The 25,522-nt window shown below is 46.7% G+C and overlaps 1 protein-coding gene across 1 annotated transcript in view; it reads left to right on the top strand.

Annotated features, from left to right (window-relative positions):
- Nucleotides 1–24,906, top strand: part of LOC144497795 (netrin-G1-like) — a 102,669-nt gene extending 77,763 nt beyond the window's left edge. Inside the window, exons 5-7 of the mRNA XM_078219232.1 lie at nt 1,414–1,581; nt 23,038–23,172; nt 24,677–24,906. Of these exons, the coding sequence (XP_078075358.1) occupies nt 1,414–1,581; nt 23,038–23,172; nt 24,677–24,906 (533 nt within the window). The remainder of the gene's footprint in view (nt 1–1,413; nt 1,582–23,037; nt 23,173–24,676) is intronic.
- Nucleotides 24,907–25,522: the final 616 nt, after the last annotated feature.

Genomic DNA, 25,522 nt, shown 5'->3' with positions numbered 1-25,522 from the left:
GCACAGTGTGTGTGAACACAGGAGAAATGTCGGGAATTATTCTCCAGCCGGGTTAGTAATTGCTGATTCTTCCTGACACATTACAGCTGACTCAATCCGGGGTCAAACTCAGCAAAATATCTCAGCACGAGAGGGTGAGAAGACAAAGCAAGGTAGGAGATGACAAAGAATGGGACAGTGAGACAGATTACAATTATACAGCACTCCCTCAGCACTGACCCTCTGACAGTGCGGCAGTCCCTCAGCACTGACCCTCTGACAGTGCAGCACTCCCTCAGCACTGACCCTCTGACAGTGCAGCACTACCTCAGTACTGACCCTCTGACAGTGCGGCACTCCCTCAGTACTGACCCTCTGACAGTGCAGCACTCGCTCAGTACTGACCCTCTGACAGTGCAGCACTACCTCAGTACTGACCCTCTGACAGTGCGGCACTCCCTCAGTACTGACCCTCTGACAGTGCGGCACTCCCTCAGTACTGACCCTCTGACAGTGCAGCGTTCCCTCAGTACTGACCCTCTGACAATGCAGCACTCCCTCAGTACTGACCCTCTGACAGTGCAGCACTCCCTCAGTACTGACCCTCTGACAGTGCGGCACTCCCTCAGTACTGACCCTCTGACAGTGCAGCACTCCCTCAGTACTGACCCTCTGACAGTGCGGCACTCCCTCAATACTGACCCTCTGACAGTGCAGCGTTCCCTCAGTACTGACCCGCTGACAGTGCAGCACTCCCTCAGTACTGACCCTCTGACAGTGCAGCGTTCCCTCAGTACTGACCCTCTGACAGTGCGGCACTCCCTCAGTACTGACCCTCTGACAGTGCAGCGTTCCCTCAGTACTGACCCTCTGACAGTGCAGCGTTCCCTCAGTACTGACCCTCTGACAGTGCGGCACTTCCTCAGTACTGACCCTCTGACAGTGCGGCACTCCCTCAGTACTGACCCTCTGACAGTGCGGCACTCCCTCAGTACTGACCCTCTGACAGTGCAGCACTCCCTCAGTACTGACCCTCTGACAGTGCAGCACTCCCTCATTATGCTCTGAGCCTGTTTGTTTAAATTTCTCGCTCAAGTCTCTGGAGTGGGGGCAGAATTCTCGATGTTCTGACTCAGAGGTGAGAACGTTACCCACTGTGCCATACCTGAAAGCTGTCTAATTTGTCCGTACTGTAAAAGCCCGACACTGGAATCTAGAAACCCGGGATTGGGATCATCCATTACCATCTGCTGATTGAATGGCTGGGTAATGAGACTGGAATCGGATGCTCTCGCCTCAGTGCTAATCCCTCGATATTTCCTCCTTCCCACTGCTGCCATTTCCTCTTCACCTCTCATTCCTGCAGCATGTGATCCATTCCCAGTCTGCTTCCCATCTTCATCCCGTCTACACTCTCTGTCTTTTCCTTGCAAGACTGCCAATGTTTCGGCCACTCGAACCGGTGCAGTTACCTCGATCTGCTCAGCACCGCCGTTTGTGTGAACTGTAAACACAACACTAGAGGCCGACACTGCCAGCTCTGCCGGCTGGGCTACCATCGAAACCCTTCAGCACAGCTGGACCACCACAACGTTTGCTTAGGTCAGTTCTGGATGTAATCTCCACTCTCACCTCCTTCCTTCATCCATCTGCTTTCAAACAGGAGAAACAAAGAAAATATCTTCAACAGGATTGAGCAAAATGGTACCAGTAATCACGGCTCCTTTCTCTAGTGATCGGGCTTGGTCCAAACTTTCCTAGTGATGTGGCCTGCCCCAAACTTTCCCCAGTGAAGGAGCCTGCCCCAAACTTTCCCCAGTGAAGGAGCCTGCCCCAAACTTCCCCTCGCGCTGGAGCCTGGTCCAAACTTCCCCTCGCGCTGGAGCCTGGTCCAAACTTCCCCTCGCGCTGGAGCCTGGTCCAAACTTCCCCTCGCGCTGGGGCCTGGCCCAAACATTCCCCAGCAATGGGGCCTGGCCCAGTCATCTCTCAGCGATGTGGCCTGGCCCAAACTTTTCCGAGCGATGGAGCCTGGCCCAAACTTTTCCGAGCGATGGAGCCTTGTCTGACCTTTGCCCAGTGATGGGACCTGGTTCAACTTTTCCCTAGTGATGGGGCCCGGTCCAAACTTTCCCTAGCGATGGGGCCTGGTCCAACATATCCCAATGCAGTCTGACCCTTGCAGTGTTGAGGTATGTCGATCCACCTCAGTGATGATGGTGCAATCATTGCGCTCCTGTCTGCAATTTTATTTTAGGACACTCTATACTTTGTTCTGTCTGGACGAGGCCGCCCCCCACCTTCGTAGCTGTGACACTTACATCTGCTCAGTGCTTCCATCCCCTAGTGCCTAACACCTATCCTGTCTCCTTATTTCCCCATTTCCGACCATTCTCCATCCAGAGAATTGCTCAGTACCACATCGGTATGTTCACCAGAACATAGGAACTGGAGGAGGCCATTCAGCCCCTGTTCCATTCATTCGTTCACCTGATGAAGGAGCAATGCTCCGAAAGCTTGTGATATCAAACAAACCTGTTGGGCTGTAACCGGGTATTGTGTGACCTCTTATCTTGTCCACCCCAGTCCAACACCGGCATCTCCACGTCATTAATTAGTTCATAATTGATTGTTTTCTTAATTACATCTGAGTGATTCTGTACCTGTTAAAGCTCTGATCCAACAAAATCTATCAATCTCAGGTTTCATTTTGTTAATTGACTTCCAGCCTTGACAGCTTTTTGGGGAAGAGGGTTCCAGATTTTCACTCCCTTTTTGTGTGGGAAGATGCTTCCTCAACAGGCTTCCCTCATTTTAAATTCTGTCGCCTTGTTTTCCGGACTCCTCCCATCAGAGGGATGAATGGGCTGTATTTTACAGGGGTGCCTTCCCACACCAATGAAAGTAGTCCAACAGCCAGCGCACCTAGAAGCTGCCCAATGTCCAAAACGCACTTCCAAAGGCTAAACAAGCAGAGAGTGTGACTTCTGCCCCTCAGTAGGAGGAGGTCCAGTCCTTGAGGTGCCAGACAATCTGCCCTGGCATCACCAGGAGACAGCCTTTCAGTGCAGGGAGGGATCTGCAGAGGGAGGAGGAACAAGAGAGGGTAGGTGCGGCGGGGGGGGGGGGGGGGGGGGGGAGCGGGGGTGTTTGGATTTTGGAGAGCAGGCAATGAAGAACTAAGTGGGGGGTGGGGGTTGTGGGAGCACCATCTCAGGGGAGGATGTCCATGTTGCCCACAGGGTGTCCCCGAATGATTTGCCCCTCCGTCTTTCCATATTTTCTTCAACTTGACCTCAAAAAGCGACCTGCCCACTCCTGCACACACCAGCCATGTTATGGTATGGGCAGCGTAAGATCCCAGTCAGTTTGCTTGGTAACAAAGAACAAAGAAAATTACATCATAGGAACAGGCCCATCGGTCCTCCAAGCCTGCACCAACCATGTTGCCTGATTGAACTAAAAACCCCCACTCTTCCGGGGACCATATCCCTCTATTCCCATCCTATTCATGCAATTGTCAAGGCACCCCTTAAAAATCACTATCGTATCTGCTTCCACTACTTCCCCCGGCAGCGAGTTCTAGGCACCCACCACCCTCTGTGTAAAAAACTTGCCTTGCACATCTCCTTTAAACCTTGCCCCTCGCACCGTAAACCTATGTCCCCCAGTAATTGACTCTTCCACCCTGGGAAAAAACTTCTGACTATCCACTTTGTCCATGCTCCTCATAATCTTGTAGACTTCTATCAGATCTCCCCTCAACCTCCGTCGTTCCAGTGAGAACAAACCAAGTTTCTCCAACCTCTCCTCATAGCTCATGCCCTCCATGCCAGGCAACATCCTGGTAAATCTTTTCTGTACCCTCTCCAAAGCCTCCACATCCTTCTGGTAGTGTGGCGACCAGAATTGAACACTATATTCCGAGTGCAGCCTAACTAAGGGTCTATAAAGCTGCAACATGACTTGCCAATTTTTAAACCCAATCCCCTGGCCAATGAAGGCAAGCATGCCATATGCCTTCTTGATTACCTTCTCTACCTGCGTTGCCACTGTTAGTGACCTGTGTACCTGTACACCCAGATCCCTCTATCAATACTCTTAAGGGTTCTGCCATTTACTGTATATTTCCAAGCTGTATTAGACCTTCCAAAATGCATTACCTCACATTTGTCCGGATTAAACTCCATCTGCCATTTCTCTGCCCAAGTCTCCAACCGATCCATATCCTGCTGTATCCTCAGATCATAGAAATCATAGAAACCCTACAGTGCAGAAGGAGGCCATTCGGCCCATCGAGTCTGCACCGACCACAATCCCACCCAGGCCCTACCCCCACATATTTTACCCGCTAATCCCTCTAACCTACTCATCCCAGGACTCTAAGGGGCAATTTTTTTTTAACCTGGCCAATCAACCTAACCTGCACATCTTTGGACTGTGGGAGGAAACCGGAGCACCCGGAGGAAACCCACGCAGACACGAGGAGAATGTGCAAACTCCACACAGACAGTGACCTGAGCCGGGAATCGAACCCGGGACCCTGGAGCTGTGAAGCAGCAGTGCTAACCACTGTGCTAACCACTGTGCTACCGTGCCGCCCATGGTCCTCATCGCTATCAGCAAATCCACAACTTTTGTGTCGTCCACAAACTTACTAATCCAAGTTACTAAAACAAGTCCAATTTAATCTGAACTCTTTATTAAAAATGGGAGGTGGCTCTTTGATTTTAGCACCTGCCCACCTACCCTGTTCTGGGGGTCAGTTCGGGGGTGGGTGAGAAGGTGGTGGGCACCCGCTGTGTGTTCCCCGTCCCTCCCACTGAAAATGTACCTGGCAAGTGGCTGTCGCATCTCCCTTTTGACCCTGTCCATTAAATCACCCCTTCATCTGCTACCTGGTGGAGAGGGTGGCATTGTGATGTTGTCATCAGGCTTGTAATGCAAGGGCACAAGCTAATGCTGTGGGTACATGGGTTCAAATCCAACCACAGCAGCTGGTGGAAGAAAGAACAAAGATATGTTCAGCACAGTAACAGGCCCTTCGGCTCTCCAAGCCTGCGCTGATCATGATGCCTGCCTAAACTAAAACCGTATGCACTTATGGAGTCCGTATCTGATGCGCGTTATCAAACACGAGGCTAGATGCTCGGGAAATAAAGGCTTTTATTTACTGTAATGAAGCAGCCAATAATTATATACACGATCCCAGACTGAGGGGTCCCAGCCAGAGCAGGGACCTTTATACCTCTCCCAGGAGGCGGAGCCCGACTGGGATGAACCACAACACTACAGTACAAAGGTGTAACAACCCCACCCTAACCCCAACAGCAACAAGTAGCACAACCCAACAGTAACATATGTACATCCTTGTAGTACTGGCCAGACCCTGGCTCAGTACTATCCAGTGGGAACCAACGATGGTTCACCACAGTATCCTTCCATTCCCATCCTATTCATGTATTCGTCTAGTTGCCCCTCAAACGCCGCTATCGTACCAGCCCCACCACCTCCCCGGCAATGTGTTCCAGACATTCACCACCCTCTGTGTAAAAAACTTGCACATCTCCTCTAAACTTTTCCCCATGCACCTTAAACCTCTGTCCCCTCGTATTTGACATTTCTACCCTAGGAAAGAGCATCTGACTATCCACTCAGTCCATGCCACGCATCTCCACTAAATGTTTTCCCATGCATCTTAAACCTAGTGCTTGAATTTTCTATCCTAGGAAAGAGCATCTGACTATCCACTCTGTCCATGCCACTCAGAATCCTGTAAACCTCTATCAGGTCACCCCTCAACCTCCGTTATTCCAGTGAGAACAAACTGAGTTTATCCAACCTCTCCTTATAGCTAATGCCCTCCAGACCAGGCAATATCCTGGTAAATCTCTTCTGTACCTCTCCAAAGCATCGACATCCTTCTGGTCGTGTGGCAACCAGAGTTGTGCACAATATTCTAAATGAGACCTAACTAAGGTTCTGTACAGTTGCAGCATGACCTGGGCGACACGGTGGCACAGTGGTTAGCACTGCTGCCTCACAGCGCCAGGGACCCGCATTTGATTCCCAGCTTGGGTCACTGTCTGTACGGAGTCTGCACGTTCTCCCCGTGTCTGCGTGGGTTTCCTCTGGGTGCTCCGGTTTCCTCCCACATCCCGAAAAACGTGCTGGTTAGGTGCATTGACCCGGACTGTGGCGACTAGGGGAATTTCACAGTAACTTCATTGCAGTGTTAATGTAAGCCTTACTTGTGACTAATAAATAAACTAAATAAAAACCTGTCAATTTTTATACCCAATGTGGTAGCACATGGTAGCACAGTGGTTAGCACTGCTGCTTCACAGCTCCACGGACCTGGGTTCGTTTCCCGGCTTGGGTCACTGTCTGTGTGGAGTTTGCACATTCTCCTCGTGTCTGCGTGGGTTTCCTCCAGGTGCTCCGGTTTCCTCCTACAGTCCAAAGATGTGCGGGTTAGGTTGATTGGCCATGCTAAAATTGCCCCTTAGTGTCCTGAGATGCGTAGGTTAGAAGGATTAGCGGGTAAATGTGTAGGGATATGGGGGTAGGGCCTGGGTGGGATTGTGGTCGGTGCAGACTCGATGGGCCAGATGGCCTCTTTCTGCACTGTTGGGATTCTATGATTCTATGATTCTATGAATGCCCCGACCAATGAAGGCGAGCATGCTGTATGCCTTCTTGACTACCTTATCCAACTGCGGTGCCACTTTCAGTGAACAGTGGACATGTACGCCCAGATCTCTCTGCCTGTCAATACTCCTAAGGGTTCTACCATTTACTGTATAATTCCTACATACATTGGGCTTTCCAAAATGCATTACCTCACACTTGTCTAGATTAAACATCATCTGCCATTTCTCTGCCCAAGTCTCCAACCAGTCTATATCTTGGCTTCATCTTCTGAAATCCTCTTCACTATCCGCAACTCCACCAATTTTTGTGTCGTCTGCGAACTTCCTAATCAGACCAGCTATATTTTCCTTCAAATCATTTATATATATTACGAACAACAAAGATCCCAGGAATTAATAAAAACCTGGAATTAAAAACTAGTCTCAGTAATGAAACCATTGTTGTTATAAAAATCCATCTGGTTCACTAATGTCCTTTAGGGAAAGAAATCTGCTGTCCTTACCCGGTCTGGCCTACATATGACTCCAGACCCATAGCAATGTGGTTGGCTCTTAACTACCGTCTGTATTGGCTGAGCGAGACACTCAGTTCAAGGGCAATTAGGGATGGGCAACAGATGCTGACCCAGCCAGTGACGCCCACAACCCATGACAGAATAAATAAAGAAAATTGAGGGAATGCAAGTCATAAATTAATACTAATTCATAATTAATGCAGCCAGATCCAGGTTCATGGTACTGTGCGTGACTCAGTTGCAAGAGGGGGAGGATAAGACTGGATGAGCAATAACGAAAGGAGACTTGACAGTGAGGGAGCAGATCGGCATTTCTGCAGCTGCAGACGTGACTCCAGGATGGTGTGTTGCCTCCCTGCTGCCAGGGTCAAGGTTGTCACTGAACAGCTGCAGGGCATTTGGAAGAACTTGTCGTTCACATTAGTACCAACAACATCAACAGAAAGAGGGATGAGATCCTGCAGCAAGACTTTAGGGAGCCAGGCAGCAGATTGAAAAGCATGACTTTAAAGGTCGTAATCTCTGGATTACTCACGGTGCAACATGTTACTGACGATAGAAATAGGAGGATAGAGCAGATAAATATGTGGCTGAAGAGCTGATGCATGAGGGAAGGCTTCAGATTCCTGGATCACTGGTTCCCTCCCTGGGGAAGGTGGGACTTGTATATATGGAAAGGGTTGCACCTGAACTGAAACAAGATCAACATCCTTGTGGAGATTTTCTAGTGTTATTAAAGAGGGCATTGGGAGGAGCGGGTTGGGGGGCAGAGGGTGGGTTTTAACCTAATTTGACTGGGGGCTGGGTCCCAGTGTGGAGGTACCGTAGGGGGTGATGCACAGCCAAATATAGAAGAAAGACCAAGTCAGTCTGTAAGGCAGAGTGACGATAGACAAGTTAAGGCACAGGGGAATATGACAAGGTTGAATGACATTTATTTTAATGTAGGGAGCATTAATGCAGGGTAAGGCAGATGAACTGAGGATGCTGATTAACACATGGGAGTATGATATTTTTGAGTTGACGGCACAAATCATTGTGAACGAGTATGATTTGGTGGCCATTACAGAGACATGGTTGCAGGATGGTCACAACTGGGAGTTGAATATCCAGGGGTATCAGACTGTTTGGAGGGACCGACAGGAAGGTAAGGGAGGTGGTGTAGCTCTGATATTTAAGGATGATATCAGGGCGGCAGTGGGAGATGATATCGGTTCTATGGAAAAAAAGGTTGAATCCATTTGGGTGGAAATTAGAAATAGTGAGGAGAAAAAGTCACTGATAGGCTTAATCTATAGGCCACCAAATAATGACATCATGGTGAGGCAAGAGATAAACTAAGAAATAACTGATGCATGTAAAAATGGAACAGCAATTATCATGGGGGATTTTAATCGACACATCAATTGGTCAAACCAGGTCGGTCAAGGCAGTCTTGAGGAGGAGTTCATAGAATGTATCCACGATAGCTTCCTTGAACAGTATGTAATGGAACCGACAAGGGAGCAAGCTATCCTAGATCTGGTCCTGTGTAATGAGACGGGAATAATTAATGATCTTGCAGTTAGGGGTCCTCTTGGAAGAAGCGATCACAGTATGGTTGAATTTAAAATACAGATGGAGCGTGAGAAGGTAAAATCCAATACCAGTGTCTGTGTTTAAACAAAGAAGACTGCAAAGGGATGAGGGAGGAGTTGGCGATGGTAGACTGGGAGCAAAAACTTTATGGTGGGACAATTGAGGAACAGTAGAGGACTTTCAAAGCGATCTTTCACAGTGCTCAGCAAAAGTATATACCAGTGATAAGGATGGACTGTAGAAAAAGAGATAATCAGCCACGGATATCTAAGGAAATAAAGGAGTGTGTCAAATTGAAAGAAAATGCATACAAAGTGGCAAAGATTAGTGGGAACCTAGAGGATTGGGAAAACTTTAAAGGTCAGCAGAAAGCCACGAAAAAAGCTAAAAAGAAAAGTACGATGGATTATGAGAGTAAACTAGCTCAGAATATAAAAACAGATAACAAACGTTTCTACAAATATATAAAACGAAAAAGAGTGGCGAAAGTAAACATTGATCCTTCAGAGGATGAGAAGGGGGATGTAATAACTGGAAATGAGAAAATGGCTGAGGCATTGAACAGGTATTTTGTGTCGGTCTTCACAGTGGAAGACACAAATAACATGCCAAAAATTGATGACAGGAAGGCTATGGCAGGTGAGGACCTAGAAACTATCATTATCACGAAAGAGGTAGTGTTGGGCAAGTTAATGGGGCTAAAGGTAGACAAGTCTCCTGGTCCTGATGGAATGCATCCCAGGGTACTAAAAGAGATGGCGGGGGAAATAGCAAATGCACTAGTGGTAATTTACCAAAATTCGCTGGACTCTGGGGTGGTTCCCGCAGATTGGAAAACAGCAAATGTGACGCCACTGTTTAAAAAGGAGATAGACAGAAGGCAGGTAACTATAGGCCGGTTAGCTTAACTTCTGTAGTAGGGAAAATGCTGGAATCGATCATCAAGGAAGAAATAGCGTGACATCTGGATATAAATTGTCTCATTGGGAAGATGCAGCATGGGTTCATGAAGGGAAGGTCATGTTTGACTAATTTGGTGGAATCCTTTGAGAACATTACACGTGATATGGACAATGGGGAACCTGTGGATGTGGTGTATCTGGATTTCCAGAAGCATTCGACAAGGTGCCGCACTAAAGACTGCTACATAAGATAAAGGTGCACAGTGTTACGGGTAATGTATTAGCATGGATAGCGGATTGGTTAACTAACAAAAAAGCAGAGAATGGGGGTGAATGGGTGTTTTTCTGGTTGGCAATCAGTGACTAGTGGTGTGCCTCAGGGATCAGTGTTGGGACCGCAATTGTTTACGATTTACATAGATGATTTGGAGTTGGGGACCAAGTATAGTGTGTCAAAATTCGCAGATGACACTAAGATGGGTGGCACAGCAAAGTGTGCAGAGGACACTGAAAGTCTGCAAAGCGATATGGATAGTCTAAGTGAGTGGGCGAGTGTCTGGCAGATGGAGTACAATGTTGGTAAATGTGAGGTCATGCATTTTGGTAGGAATAACAGCAAAATGGACTATTATTTAAATGGTAAAAAATTGCAGCATGCTGCTGTGCAGAGGGACCTGGGTATCCTTGTGCAGGAATCTCAAGGAGTTAGTTTGCAGGTGCAGCAGGTAATTAAGAAGGCAAATGGAATTTTGTCCTTCATTGGTAGAGGGATGGAGTTTAAAAACAGTGAAGTTATGTTGCAGCTGTATAAGGTGCTGGTGAGGCCACACCTGGAGTACTGTGTACAGTTTTGGTCTCCTTACTTGAGAAAGGATATACTGGCACTGGAGGGGGTGCAGAGGAGAGTCACTAGGTTGATTCCAGAGTTGAGAGGGTTGGCTTATGAGGAGAGACTGAGTAGACTGGGGCTATACTCATTGGAATTCAGAAGAATGAGGGGAGATCTTATAGAAACACATAAGATTATGAAGGGAATAGATAAGATAGAAGCAGGGAAGTTGTTTCCATTGGTGGGTGAAACTAGAACTAGGGGGCATAGCCTCAAAATAAGGGGAAGCAGGTTTAGGACTGAGTTGAGGAGGAACTTCTTCACACAAAGAGTTGTGAATCTGTGGAATTCCCTGCCCAGTGAAGCAGTTGAGGCTACCTCATTGAATGTTTTTAAGGCAAGGATAGATAAATTTTTGAACAGTAAAGGAATTAAGGGTTATGGTGAGCGGGCGGGTAAGTGGAGCTGAGTCCACAAAAAGATCAGCTATGATCTTATTGAATGGCAGAGCAGGCTCGAGGGGCCAGATGGCCTACTCCTGCTCCTAGTTCTTATATTCTTATATTTTTGCTATCACAGAGACATGGCTAAGGGAGGAGCAGGACTGGCAACTCAATATTCCAGGGTATAGAATTTTCAGGTGAGACTAGGGAGAGTGCCAAAGAGGAGGTGGTGTTGCAATATTAATCAAGGAGTCAATTACTGCAGTGAGGAGGGTGATATCTGAGCAGGCTCCTCAATTGAGGCCTTTTGGGTGGAACTTAAAAACAAAAAAGGGGGCAATCACTTTGCTGGGAGTGTGCTATGTGCCCCCAAATAGTCAGGGAGAGATAGAAGAGCAGATATGTAGACAAAGCTCAGAGAAGTGTAAAAATAATCAGCTAATAATAGTAGGGGGGATTTAAATTTCCCCAATATTAATTGGGATAGGCAAGGTGTGAAAGGCTTAGAGGGGGCGGAATTCTCAAAGTGTATCCAGGAGAGCTTTTTGATCAAACACATAGTCCTTCAAGAGAGGGGGCAGCACAGGACCTAATTTAAGGGAATTAAGTCAGGCAGGTGGTAGAGAGATCAGTGGAGGAGCATTTTGGTGATAGTGACCTTAACTCGGTAAGATTTAAGGTAGTTATGGCATGGGACAAAGGTAGACCAGGAATTAAGGTTCTGAATTGGGAGAAAGCCAATTTTAATAGGAAAAGACAGGATCTGACCAAAGTGGGCTGGGAACAGTTGCTTGTAGGAAAATCCACGGGCGGGATATTATGGCCTCGTTCGAGCGAGATCGTAAAATCCCGCCAGAGACCAACAAAGATTTCCATTCTGGAGCCTCACCGGCCCTGATTCCAGGGTGGGCGAGGTGGTCGGGTTCAGCCTACATCAATGCAGTGGGAGACATTCAAACAGGAAATAGAGAGAATACAAAGCCAACAACCCGTAAAGTTAAAGTGTGGGACCAACAAGTCCAGAGAACCCTGGATGTCAAGGGATATGCAGCATTGGATATGCAGCATTGGATATGGATAAGAAAAAAAAAAGAAGCTTATGGCAGTTACTGAGGGCTCAAAACAGTGGAAGCCCCAGAGTAGTATCGAAAGTACAAGGTGGGAGGATGTGTACAAAGGGCAAGAGGATAACGAGGGAAAGAGCAGGGCCCATTAGGAAGCAAAGTGGCAAACTGTGTATGGAGCCAGAAGACATAGGTGAGGTTTTACAATGGAGAAAAATCCCCAGGCTGCTGAGGGGAGGCAAAGGACGAGATTGCTGGAGCTCTGGCACCAATTTCAAATCCTCTTTGGCACAGGAAAGCTGTCTGAGGACTGGAGGACAGCTAATGTGGTACCATTATTCAAGAAGGGGAATAGGGATAAACCAGTAATTACAGACCGGTGAGTCTAACATCAGTAAGTGGTAGGGAAATTACTGGAAAAATTCTGAGGGACAGAATTACTTTCCACTTGAAGAGGCATGGTTTAATCAGATAGTCAGCATGGCTTTGTTTAGGGGGAGATCATGTTGAACAAATTTGATTGAATTTTTTGAAGGGGTGACTATGTGTGTAGATGAGGGTAGTACAGTTAATGTAGTCTACATGGACTTCAGTAAGGCTTTTGACAAGGTCCTGCATGATAGGGAAGCTGACAGGTCTGAAAGTGGATAAATCACCCGGACCGTATGGACTACACCCCAAAGCTCTTAAGGAGATAGCTGAGGAGATTGTGGAGGCATTGATGGTAATCTTTCAGGAATCACTGGAGTCAGAGAATGTCCCAGAGGACTGGAAAAAGGGTAATGTAACACTCCTGCCGAAGGAGGGAGGGAGGCAGAAGATGGGAAAAGACAGGCCAGTTGGCTGACCACAGTCATGGATAAGATCTTGGAAGCCATTATTCAGGATGAAATTGTGGAGTACTTGGAAATGCATGGTAAAATAAGGCTGAGTCAGCGTAGCTTCGTCAAAGGGAGGTCATGTATGACAAATCTGTTAGAATTCTTTGGGAAGGTAACGAAGAAGTTAGACAAAGGAGAGCCAATGGAAGTGATTTATTTGGATTTCCAGAACACGAGGCTGCTAAATAAGCTAAGAGCCAATGGTGCTAGAGACAAGGGACTGGCATGGATAGAAGATTGGCTGACAGACAGAAGGCAGAGAGTGGAGATAAGGGGGTCCTTTTCAGGATGGCAACCAGTGACCAGTGGTGTTCCAAAGGGGTCAGTGTTGGGACCACAACTTTTCACGATATACATTTGCGGATGATACAAAGATATGAACAGAGGGACAGGTAGTGTTGAGGAAGTGGGGAGGCTGCAGAATGACTTGGACAGGCTAGGAGAGTGGGCAAGGAAGTGACAGATGGAATACAATGTGGATAAGTGTAGGAAGAATAGAGGCATAGACTATTTTCTAAATGGGGAAAGGCTTCAGAAATCTAAAGCACAAAGGGACTCTTAAGGTTAACATGCAGATTCAGTTGGCAGTTAGGAAGACAAATTCAATGTCAGCATTCATTTCCAGAGGGTTAGAATACAAGAGCAGGGATGTACTGCCGAGACTGTATAAACAAACAAACAAAGAACAATACAGCACAGGAACAGGCCCTTCGGCCCTCCAAGCCAGCGCCACTCATGTGCCCAACTAGACCATTCGTTTGTATCCCTCTATTCCCAGTCTGTTCATGTGGCTATCTAGATAAGTCTTAAACGATCCCAGCGTGTCCGCCTCAACCACCTTGCTTGGCAGTGCATTCCAGGCCCCCACCACCCTCTGTGTAAAATACGTCCCCCTGACATCTGTGTTGAACCTTGCCTCCCTCACCTTGAACCCATGACCCCTTGTGTTCGTCACCTCCGACCTGGGAAAAAACTTCCCACTGTTCACCCTATGGATGCCCTTCATAATTTTATACACCTCTATTAGGTCTCCCCTCATCCTCCGTCTTTCCAGGGAGAACAACCCCAGTTTAGCCAATCGCTCTTCATAGCTGAGACCCTCCATACCAGGCAACATCCTGGTAAACCTCCTCTGTACTCTCTCCAAAGCCTCCACGTCCTTCTGGTAGTGTGGCGACCAGAATTGGACGCAGTATTCCAAATGCGGCCGAACCAATGTTCTATACAGCTGCAACATCATATGCCAACTTTTATATTCTATGCCCCGTCCAATAAAGGCAAGCATGCCATATGCCTTCTTGACCACCCTCTCCATCTGTGCTGCCACCTTTAAGGATCTGTGGACTTGTACACCCAGGTCCCTCTGTGTGTCTATACTCCTGATGGTTCTGCCATTTATTGTATAGCTCCCCCTTACATTAGATCTACTGAAATGCATCACTTCGCATTTATCTGGATTAAATTCCATCTGCCATTTCTCCGCCCAATGTTCCAGCCTATCTATATCCTGCTGTATTCTCTGACAATGTTCATCACTATCCGCAACTCCAGCAATCTTTGTGTCGTCCGCAAACTTACTGATCACACCAGCTACATCTTCCTCCAAATCATTTATATATATCACAAACAGCAGAGGTCCCAGTACAGAGCCTTGCGGAACACCACTAGTCACAGACCTCCAACCGGAAAAAGACCCCTCCACTGTTACACTCTGTCTTCTATGGCTAAGCCAGTTCTCCACCCATCTAGCTAGCTCACCTTTTATCCCGTGAGATTTAACCTTTTGCACCAGCCTGCCATGAGGGACCTTGTCAAACGCTTTACTAAAATCCATATAGACAACATCCATGGCCCTTCCCTCGTCAATCGTTTTTGTCACCTCCTCAAAAAACTCAACCAAATTTGTGAGGCATGATCTCCCTCGTACAAAACCATGCTTGTCTATCGCTAATGAGATTATTCAGTTCTAAATGTGCATATATCCTATCTCTAAGAATCTTCTCCAACAATTTCCCTACCACGGACGTCAAGCTCACCGACCTATAATTACCCGGGTTATCCTTGCTACCCTTCTTAAATAATGGGACCACATTTGCTATCCTCCAATCCTCTGGGACCTCACCTGTGTCCAGTGAAGAGATAAAGATTTCTGTTAGAGGTCCAGAAATTTCATCTCTTGCCTCCCTGAGGAGTCTCGGATAGATGCCATCTGGCCCTGGGGATTTGCCTGTCTTAATGTTTCCTAAAAAACCTAACACTTCCTCCCTTGTAATTGAGATTTTTTCTAATGGGTCAACACATCTCTCTGAGACACTACCAGTCAACATGTCCCTCTCCTTTGTGAATACTGATGTAAAGTATTCGTTTAGGATCTCTCCTACTTCCTTTGGTTCTAAGCATAATTCCTCTCCTTTGTCCCCGAGAGATCCGATTCTTTCCCTAACAACCCTCTTGTTCCTAACGTATGTATAAAATGCCTTAGGATTCTCCTTAATCTTGTCTGCCAAGGACATTTCGTGACCCATTTTTGCCCTTCGAACTCCCTGTTTGAGTTTTTTTCTACTTTCTCTGTATTCCTCCAGTGCTCCATCTGTTTTTAGCTGCCTGGACCTCATGTATGCCTCTTTTTTCTTTTTGATTAGACCCACAATTTCACTGGTTATCCACGGCTCCCGAATCCTACCTTTCCTATCCTTCCTCTTTACAGGCACATGCCTGTCTTGCAGTCCTATCAACCGCTCCTTAAAAGACTCCCACATGCCAGATGTGGATTTACCCTCGAACAGCCTCTTCCAATCAACAGCCACTAAATCCTGCCTAATCCGGTTGTAGTTAGCCTTCCCCCAATTCAGCACCTTACCCATAGGACAAGACTCATCTTTTTCCATTTCTATCCTAAAGTTTACAGAATTGTGGTCACTATTTGCCACATGTTCTCCTACTGAAACTTTGATGACCTGACCGGGCTCATTCCCCAGTACTCGGTCCAGTATAGCCCCCTCTCTAGTTGGACTGTCAACATATTGTTCCAAAGAACCTTCCTGTACGCATTTTATAAATTCTTATAAGGCTCTAGTCAGACCCCATTTGGAATATGTAAGCAGTTTTGGACCCCTTACCTCAGGAAGGATGTACTGGCCTTGGTGGGAGTCGAGAGGAGGTTCACAAGAATGATCCCAGGAATGAAGGGTTTGTCATATGAGTGGTTAAGGAGTCTGGGTCTATATTCAATGGAGTTTAGAAGGATGAGGGCGGATCTAATTGAAACTTACTGAGAGGCCTGGATAGAGTGGCCATGGAGAGCATGTTTCCACTAGTGAGAGAGACTACAACTCGAGGGCACAACCTCAGAGTGAAGGGACGCTCCTTTAAAACTGAGATGAGGAGGAATTTCTTCAGCCAGAGAGTGGTGAATCTGTGGAACTCATTGCCACGGAGGGCTGTGGAGACCAGGTCATTGAGTGTCTTTAAGACAGAGATAAATAGGTTCTTGATCAATAAGGGGATCAAGGATTATGGGGAGATGGTTGGAGAATCATATCAGAAATGATTGAATGGTGGAGCAGACTCAATGGGCTGAATGGCCTAATTCTGCTCCTATAATCTTATGGTCTTATGGATAGATTGGTCAAGAAGGTCAGAGCCCACAGGATCCAGGACAATTTGACAAATTGGATCCAAAATTGGCTTAGCGGCAGGTGGTAGAGGGTAGAGAGTGATTGTCAAAGGTTGTTTTTGTGATTGGAAGCCTGTTTCCAGTGATGTTCCGCAGGCAGTGGAGCTGGGTCCCTTGCTGTTTGTAGTGTACATTAATGATCGGGTCATGAGTGTGGGCATATCAGTAAATTTGCATTTGCCACGAAAACTGCTGGTGTGGTAAATAACGAGGAGGAAAGCCTTAGATTACAGGATGATATAGGCTGGATGGTCAAATGGACAGAACAGTGGCAAATGAAATTAACCCTGAAAAGTGAGAGATGATGCACTTTGGGAGGACAAACAAGGCAAGACAATACACAATGAACCATAGGATGCTAGGAAATACAGAGGACCAGAGGGACCTTGGGGTTCATATCCAAATGTCCCTAAAGGCAGCAGGACAGGTAGATAAAGTGGTTAAGAAGGCACATGGGACAAAGAACAATACAGCACAGGAACAGGCCCTTCGGCCCTCCAAGCCCGTGCCGCTATCTGGTCCAAACTAGACCATTCTCTTGTATCCCTCCATTCCCACTCCGTTCATGTGGCTATCTAGATAAGTCTTAAACGTTCCCAGTGTGTCCGCCTCCACCACCTTGCCTGGCAGCGCATTCCAGGCCCCCACCACCCTCTGTGTAAAATACGTCCTTCTGATATCCGTGTTAAACCTCCCCCCCCCTCACCTTGAACCTATGACCCCTCGTGAACATCACCACCGACCTGGGAAAAAGCTTCCCACCGTTCACCCTATCTATGCCTTTCATAATTTTATACACCTCTATTAGGTCACCCCTCATCCTCCGTCTTTCCAGTGAGAACAACCCCAGTTTACCCAATCTCTCCTCATAACTAAGCCCTTCCATACCAGGCAACATCCTGGTAAACCTCCTCTGCACTCTCTCTAAAGCCTCCACATCCTTCTGGTAGTATGGCGACCAGAACTGGGCGCAGTATTCCAAATGCGGCCGAACCAACGTTCTATACAACTGCAACATCAGACCCCAACTTTTATACTCTATGCCCCGTCCTATGAAGGCAAGCATGCTATATGCCTTATTCACTACCTTCTCCATCTGTGACGTCACCTTCAAGGATCTGTGGACTTGCACACCCAGGTCCTTCTGCGTATCTACACCCTTTATGGTTTTGCCATTTATCGTATAGCTCCCCCCTACGTTAGTTCTACCAAAATGCATCACTTCACATTTATCTGGATTGAACTCCATCTGCCATTTCTTTGCCCAAATTTCCAGCCTATCTATATCCTTCTGTAGCCTCTGACAATGTTCCTCACTATCTGCAAGTCCAGCCATTTTCGTGTCGTCCGCAAACTTACTGATCACCCCAGTTACACCTTCTTCCAGATCGTTTATATAAATCACAAACAGCAGAGGTCCCAATACAGAGCCCTGCGGAACACCACTATTCATGATGTGGAGATGCCGGCGTTGGACTGGGGTGAACACAGTAAGAGTTTTAACAACACCAGGTTAAAGTCCACCAGGTTTATTTGGTAGCAAATACCATTAGCTTTCGGAGCGCTGCTCCTTCTGTCCTAATCAGTATTCTGTAACTTGATTTTGTGTCTCTGTGCCTTGTTTGAGAGCACATTTCCACTCCATCTGACGAAGGAGCAGCGCTCCGAAAGCTAATGGTATTTGCTACCAAATAAACCTGTTGGACTTTAACCTGGTGTTGTTAAAACTCTTACTGTGAACACCACTAGTCACAGGCATCCAGCCAGAAAAAGACCCTTCCACTACCACCCTCTGTCTTCTGTGACCAAGCCAGTTCTCCACCCATCCAGCCACCTCCCCCTTTAGCCCATGAGATCCAACCTTTTGCACCAACCTACCATGAGGGACTTTGTCAAACGCTTTACTAAAGTCCATATAGACAACATCCACGGCCCTTCCCTCATCAACCATTCTAGTCACTTCTTCAAAAAACTCCACCAAGTTAGTGAGGCATGACCTCCCTCTCACAAAACCATGCTGACTATCGTTAATGAGTTTATTCCTTTCTAAATGCGCATACATTCTATCTCTAAGAATCCTCTCCAACAACCTCCCCACCACGGACGTCAAGCTCACCGGCCTATAATTTACCGGGTTATCCTTCCTACCCTTCTTAAATAAGGGGACCACATTAGCTATCTTCCAATCCTCTGGGACCTCACCTGTGTTCAGTGACGAGACAAAGATTTGCGTCAGAGGCCCAGCGATTTCATCTCTCGTCTCCCTGAGCAGCCTTGGATAGATTCCATCAGGCCCTGGGGATTTGTCAGTCTTTATATTCCCTAAAAAACCTAACACTTCCTCCCTTGTAATGGAGATTTTCGCTCACGGTTCAACACTCCCCTCCGAGACACTCCCAGTCAACACATCCTTCTCCTTTGTGAATACCGACACAAAGTATTCATTTAGGTTCTCCCCTACTTCTTTGGGCTCTAAGCATAATTCCCCACTTTTGTCCCTGAGAGGTCCGATTTTTTCCCTGACAACCCTTTTGTTCCTAACGTATGAATAAAATGCCTTGGGATTCTCCTTAATTCTGTCTGCCAAGGACATTTCGTGACCCCTTTTTGCCCTTCTAATTCCTCGTTTGAGTTCTTTCCTACTTTCTTTGTATTCCTCCAGAGCTCCCTCCGTTTTTAGCTGCCTGGACCTAACATACGCCTCTCTTTTCTTTTTGACAAATCCCTCAATTTCCCTGGTTATCCACGGCTCTCGAATCCTACCCTTCCTATCCTTTTTTACAGGCACATCCTGCAGCCCTAACAACTGTTCCTTAAAAGACTCCCACATGCCAGATGTGGATTTACCCTCAAACAGCCTCTCCCAATCAAGAGCTGCCAATTTCTGTCTAATCCCACTAAAGTTAGCCTTCCCCCAATCCAACACCTTACCCTTGGGACACCACTTATCCTTTTCCATCACTATCCCAAAGCTAACAGAATTGTGGTCACTATTTGCCACATGTTCCCCTACCGAAACTTTGAAGACCTGACCGGGCTCATTCCCCAGTACTAGGTCCAGTATAGCCCCCTCTCTAGTCGGGCTATCTACATATTGTTCCAAAGAACCTTCCTGTACGCATTTTACAAATTCCTCCCCATTCAGACTCCCAGCCCTTATTAGCCGAGGCACAGAATATAAGAGCAGGGAGGTTATGATGGAGCTGTATAAAAGGCTTGTGAGGTCACATCTAGAGTACTGTGTGCCGTTCTGGTCACCACACTATAGGAAGGATGTGATTGCAGTAGAGAAGGTGCAGAGGAGATTCACCAGGATGTTGCCTGAGTTGGGCTGGTTAGGCTGGGGTTGTTCTGCTTAGAGCAGAGAAGGCTGAGGGGGGACCTGATTGAGCTGTACAAAATTATGAGGGGCATAGGTAGGGTCGATAGGAAGAAGCTTTTCCCGTTAGTAGAGGGGTCAATAACCTGAGAGCATAAGTTAAGGCAAGGGCAGGAGATTTAGATGGGATTTGAGGAAAACCCCTTTCCATCGAGAAGGTGGTGGGAATCTGAACCTCACTGCCTGAAAGAGTGGTGGAGGCAGAAACTCTAACAACATTTAAGAAGCATTTAGACGAGCAGTTCAAACACTAGAGCATAGAACCATAGAACCATAGAAAATTACAGCTCAGAAACAGGCCTTTTGGCCCTTCTTGTCTGTGCCGAACCATTTTATGCCTAGTCCCACTGACCTGCACTTGGACCATATCCCTCCACACCCCTCTCATCCATGAACCCGTCCAAGTTTTTCTTAAATGTTAAAAGTGACCCCACATTTACCACTTTATCTGGCAGCTCATTCCACACTCCCACCACTCTCTGCGTGAAGAAGCCCCCCCTAATATTCCCTCTAAACTTTTCTCCTTTCACCCTTAACCCATGCCCTCTGGTTCTTTTCTCCCCTAGCCTCAGCGGAAAAAGCCTGCTTGCATTCACTCTATCTATACCCATCAAAATCTTATACACCTCTATCAAATCTCCCCTCAATCTTCTATGCTCCAGGGAATAAAGTCCCAACCTATTCAATCTCTCTCTGTAATTCAGCTTCTCAAGTCCCGGCAACATCCTTGTGAACCTTCTCTGCACTCTTTCAATCTTATTTACATGCTTCCTGTAACTAGGTGACCAAAACTGTACACAATACTCCAAATTCGGCCTCACCAATGCCTTATATAACCTTACCATAACACTCCAACTTTTATACTCGATACTCCGATTTATAAAGGCCAATGTACCAAAGGCACTCTTTACGACCCTATCCACCTGTGACGTCACTTTTAGGGAATTCTGTACCTGTATTCCCAGATCCCTCTGTTCAACTGCACTCTTCAGAGTCCTACCATTTACCCTGTACGTTCTACTTTGATTTGTCCTTCCAAAGTGCAATATCTCACACTTGTCTGCGTTAAATTCCATTTGCCATTTTTCAGCCCATTTTTCTAGTTGGTCCAAATCCCTCTGCAAGCTTTGAAAACCTTCCTCACTGTCCACTACACCTCCAATCTTTGTATCATCAGCAAACTTGCTGATCCAATTGACCACATTATCATCCAGATCATTGATATAGATGACAAACAACAATGGACCCAACACCGATCCCTGCGGCACACCACTAGTCACAGGCCTCCACTCAGAGAAGCAATCCTCCACAACCACTCTCTGGCTTCTTCCATTGAGCCAGTGTCTTATCCAATTTACTACCTCCCCATGTATACCTAGCGACTGAACCTTCCTAACTAACCTCCCATGAGGGACCTTGTCAAAGCATACTAGGCTAAGTGCTGGAAAATGGGATAAGAATAGATAGGTGCTTGATGGCCAGCATAGACATGATGGGCTGAAGGATCTTATTCTGTGCTATAAAACTCTATGGCCGAAACTCTCTGGCCATTCATGTCGGTAGGATTCTCTGGTCTCGCTGCAGTGAATGGAGATTTGGCTGAGCGTCAAATTGTCTGTCCTCACTTGCAGTGGCAGTGGGCGTGAAGGACCAGAGAATTCCCTTGTATGACTCTACTATAACACTTTTCTGCCCAGGCTCACTCTGGTGAATCGATTCTTCCCCCTCTCCAAGGCCCGTATCAAGGTGGTACGGTGGCACAGTGGTTAGCACTGCTCCCTCACAGCACCAGGGACCCCGGTTTGATTCTGGTTTGGGCCGCTGTCTCTGCAGAGTTTGCATGTTCTCCACATGTCTGCATGCTTTCCTCCGGGTGCTCTGGTTTCCGCCCACAGTCTGAAAGACATGTTAGTTCGGTACATTGGCCATGCTAAATTGACCCTCAGTATACCTGAACAGGTGCTGGAGTGTGGTGACTAGGGGATTTTCACAGTAACTTCATTGCAGTGTTAATATAAGCCTACTTGTGACACTAATAAGTAAAATCTTTTTCATGAGTGGAGCCCAGAACTAAACCCAGTTTCTCCAGATAAATTCTAACCAGAACTTTATCAAAACTGAAACTTTCAACTATTTGCATTCCAGGTTCCTCGAAATAAAGTGCAACATTCAGTTTGCCTTCACATTATTTTTGTACCCGTTCACTGGCTTTTAGATTCACTGCTCCGTGCTGGCGTTTCTGTTCCATGCCAGTCTCCTCTCACCCCCGCTTCCTCTCACCCTATCAGCATCTCCTTCTATTCCTTTCTCCAAGTGTTTATCCAGCTTCCCCCTTAAATGTAGCGATGCAATTCACCTCAAACACTCCCCGTGGGAGCGAGTTCTACTTCTCCCCACTAACCGTAGGAGTGAGGTCCACATTCTCCCCACTCCCTGTGGGAGCGAATTCCACATTCTCCCCACTCCCTGTGGGAGCGAGTCCCACATTCTCCTCACTCTCCGAGTAAATAGTTTGTCTTGACTCCCAGTTGGGGTCTCGCCCAGACCTGGAAACATCGTATTGTCGCTGCTTTTTGTGTGAAGCAGATGGAAAGCTTTCAGTTTTCCAATTATGATCGAGAATTTTGTTCCAAGTTGAACATAACTTCTGGATTCCATCCTGTGGTGATGAAGTCAGTGTTTGGTTTGTCTTTTTTTGGCCTTGTGGCTGCTGTTGATTCAGTGCAGTTTCCCAGCGAGTGGAACACGGGCTGTGTGCAATCAGTGTGTGCAGCATTGAAACTCTTTGTAAAGTGATGAAGACTTGGTAAGGAGTCTCACAACACCAGGTTAAAGTCTAACAGGTTTATTTGGAATCACGAGCTTTCGGAGAGCTGCTCCGTCATCAGGTGACTCACTCCGAAAGCTCGTGATTCCAAATAAACCTGTTAGACTTTAACATGGTGTTGTGAGACTTCTGACTGTGCCCATCCCAGTCCAATGCCGGCATCTCCACATCATGTTGAAGACTTGTTTTACTCTCAGAGTTTGACCATCCCGTGGCTGGGTCACAGTCATTTCTATTGCTGAACTCGTGTCGATGTGTTTTATTCGGAATCTCTGTGTGCAGTGTGTGTGTGTGTTGTCTTGTTTCTACAGACTGTAAGTGTAATCCTGATGGCTCACTCCACCATCGCTGTAATGACACGGGATATTGTGACTGCAAGGCTGGGGCAACAGGGCCTAAGTGTGACCGGTGCCTGCCCGGATATTACTGGCACAAGGGCTGTCAAGGTAAGGAAACAATCTACATCAGCTCCTGGGCTTACTTCACCCTGGGTTCTGTGTGACCGTGTCAGCAGAGTATCTGATAGTCCAGCTACTGTGGAGGAAACACAAAGGCTTTTAGTGAGTGAACCTTCTCCACATCCTCCCTAAAATGCAGTGACCATGACTGGACACAATTTGATCCACTGTCTCTCCTTCAGCATTTAATTATCCATTTTGGCCCATTGACCTATCCCCTTCATTGGTTCCTTAAAATTAGAGTTTTTGGTCACTTTACTGACTCTCTCTTCTAGCCAGCTTACCGTCCAGTCAGCCACATGTTCCCCAATTCTTCACATTCTGACCTTAGCCATGAGTTCACTGTCAGGTACCTTATCGAAGGCGTTTCAAAAATCCAAACACATTACATCAACTACATTATCCTTATCTACCCTTTCTTTTATTTCTCCCAAGATTTGAACAAGGTTAGTTAAATATAACTTTCCTTTTTGAAATCTGTGCTGTTTACTCTTTGCCATATTTCCACTTGCCAGGTGTTATTATCTTACATTTTTGAGGAAAGATTCCCTCATCTTTCCTGCCACCGACATTAAGCTAATTTCCGATAGTTCACTAGACTTGTTCTATCTCCCTCTTTAAATATAAGAATCACATTTGGTCTCTGCCAAATATCAATGTAATACGTTTCTTCCCAAACTTATTTAAAAGGTGCGGATGCAATCCATCCGGACCAGGAGTTTTATCCTCTTCAAGTTTAATTCATTCATTAATTATCTTTCCCCTTTCAATTTGAAATGTTTTTATATCTTTTTAAATCTATTTCTTAATCTCATGTCCAGCATGTTAATCTCTGGTAAATATTCAAAGTAATTGTTGAATATTTTTGCCATTTTGCTGTCATTACCTTTGAATTAATTGGGTTTATTCCTGAGTAATCCGATACCATTCCTGGCGACTAGGGAATTTTCACAGTAACTTCATTGCAGTGTTAGTGTAAGCCTACTTGTGACCCTAATAAATAAAAAAACCTGTTCATATTCCTTTTGCAATCTGTGTGATTATACTTTATTATATTCACAGTGGCACAGTGGTTAGCACTGCTGCCTCACAGCGCCAGGGACCCGGGTTCGATTCCCGGCTTGGGTCACTGAGTCTGCGCATTCTCCCCGTGTCTGCGTGGGTTTCCTCCGGGTGCTCCGGTTTCCACTGACAGTCCAAAGATTTGCCGGCTAGGTGCGTTTGCCATGCTAAATTGCCCCTTAGTGTCCCGGGATGCGTAGGCCAGAGGGATTAGTGGGGTAAATATGTGGAGTTACCGGGATCGGGCCTCGGTGAGATTGTTGTCGGTGCAGACTCGATAGGCCTCCTCCTGCACTGTAGTGTTTTTATTATGTTCCTCAAATAAAATAATGTTGTAAAAGTTAAACGCTGGGATTGGTGACATTGAAACAATCTTTAGTGCAGAGAGATTTTTCACAAACTAATCTTTCTTTTTTCTGATTTTTTGCAGCGAGTGTGTGTGATAACCTGCTGTCACGGTGTGAGAATGGAGGAGTGTGTGAGGACAATGGGAGATGTCTCTGTCCCACTCCCTACACTGGCCTCCTATGTGAGAAAGTGCAGTGCAGGAAGGGAGCAGCAGGATGTGTCTCCCAATCCCCCCGAGACCCCACCTTACACCGGGTGCTGCTCTCACTGACTGCGCTGCTAATCGTCGCTAATGGCCGCATACCACTCTGACCAGCTCCCAGTGTCATGGACGCTGATGGGAAGGTGTGGAGAGCAAAGGAGAATCCAGGGTTTACTGTGTCACTGTTGAAACACGCTTCCCTCCCTCGCACACCCGACCCTGGGAAAGACAAACTGGATGCGAAACCTGAGCCCACAGAGCCAATCCAACTGGATCTACAATCCTGGATGGAATCAGCAGTCAGTGGGGACTGGACTCTCCGACTCTGCGTGGATCCAAGGCAGCTGCTAATATTCATTCTACAACCGCCAGTCACTCATCCCAAGTTCAGCTTTGAGACAAAGAAACAAAGGAAGGACTTGTATTTCCCTAGCGCCTTTCACTAGCTCAGGACGTTCCAAAGCGATTCCAGCCATTGAAGGACAACAAATAACAATCTGTTAATGACTGGATAATCAGTTTGTGGTGTTGCTTCATGGTTAAATACTGACCAGGACACTGGGGAGAACTCCCTGATTTTCTTATCAATAGTGAGGTGATGTCTCTGAAAGAACAGGAGGCTTCGGTTTAATGCATCACTGGAAAGGTGGAAACTCTGACAGGGAAGCTCTCACTCCATCCTGCACACAAGTTCTACTCAATCTCCCTCTCTCTGAGGGAACACTG

The sequence above is a fragment of the Mustelus asterias genome, chromosome 8 (assembly GCF_964213995.1).
Source record: "Mustelus asterias chromosome 8, sMusAst1.hap1.1, whole genome shotgun sequence".
NCBI classification, from domain to species: Eukaryota; Metazoa; Chordata; class Chondrichthyes; order Carcharhiniformes; family Triakidae; genus Mustelus; species Mustelus asterias.
Note: the sequence above shows the minus strand (reverse complement) of the source record. Positions and strands in the feature narration are given on the sequence as shown.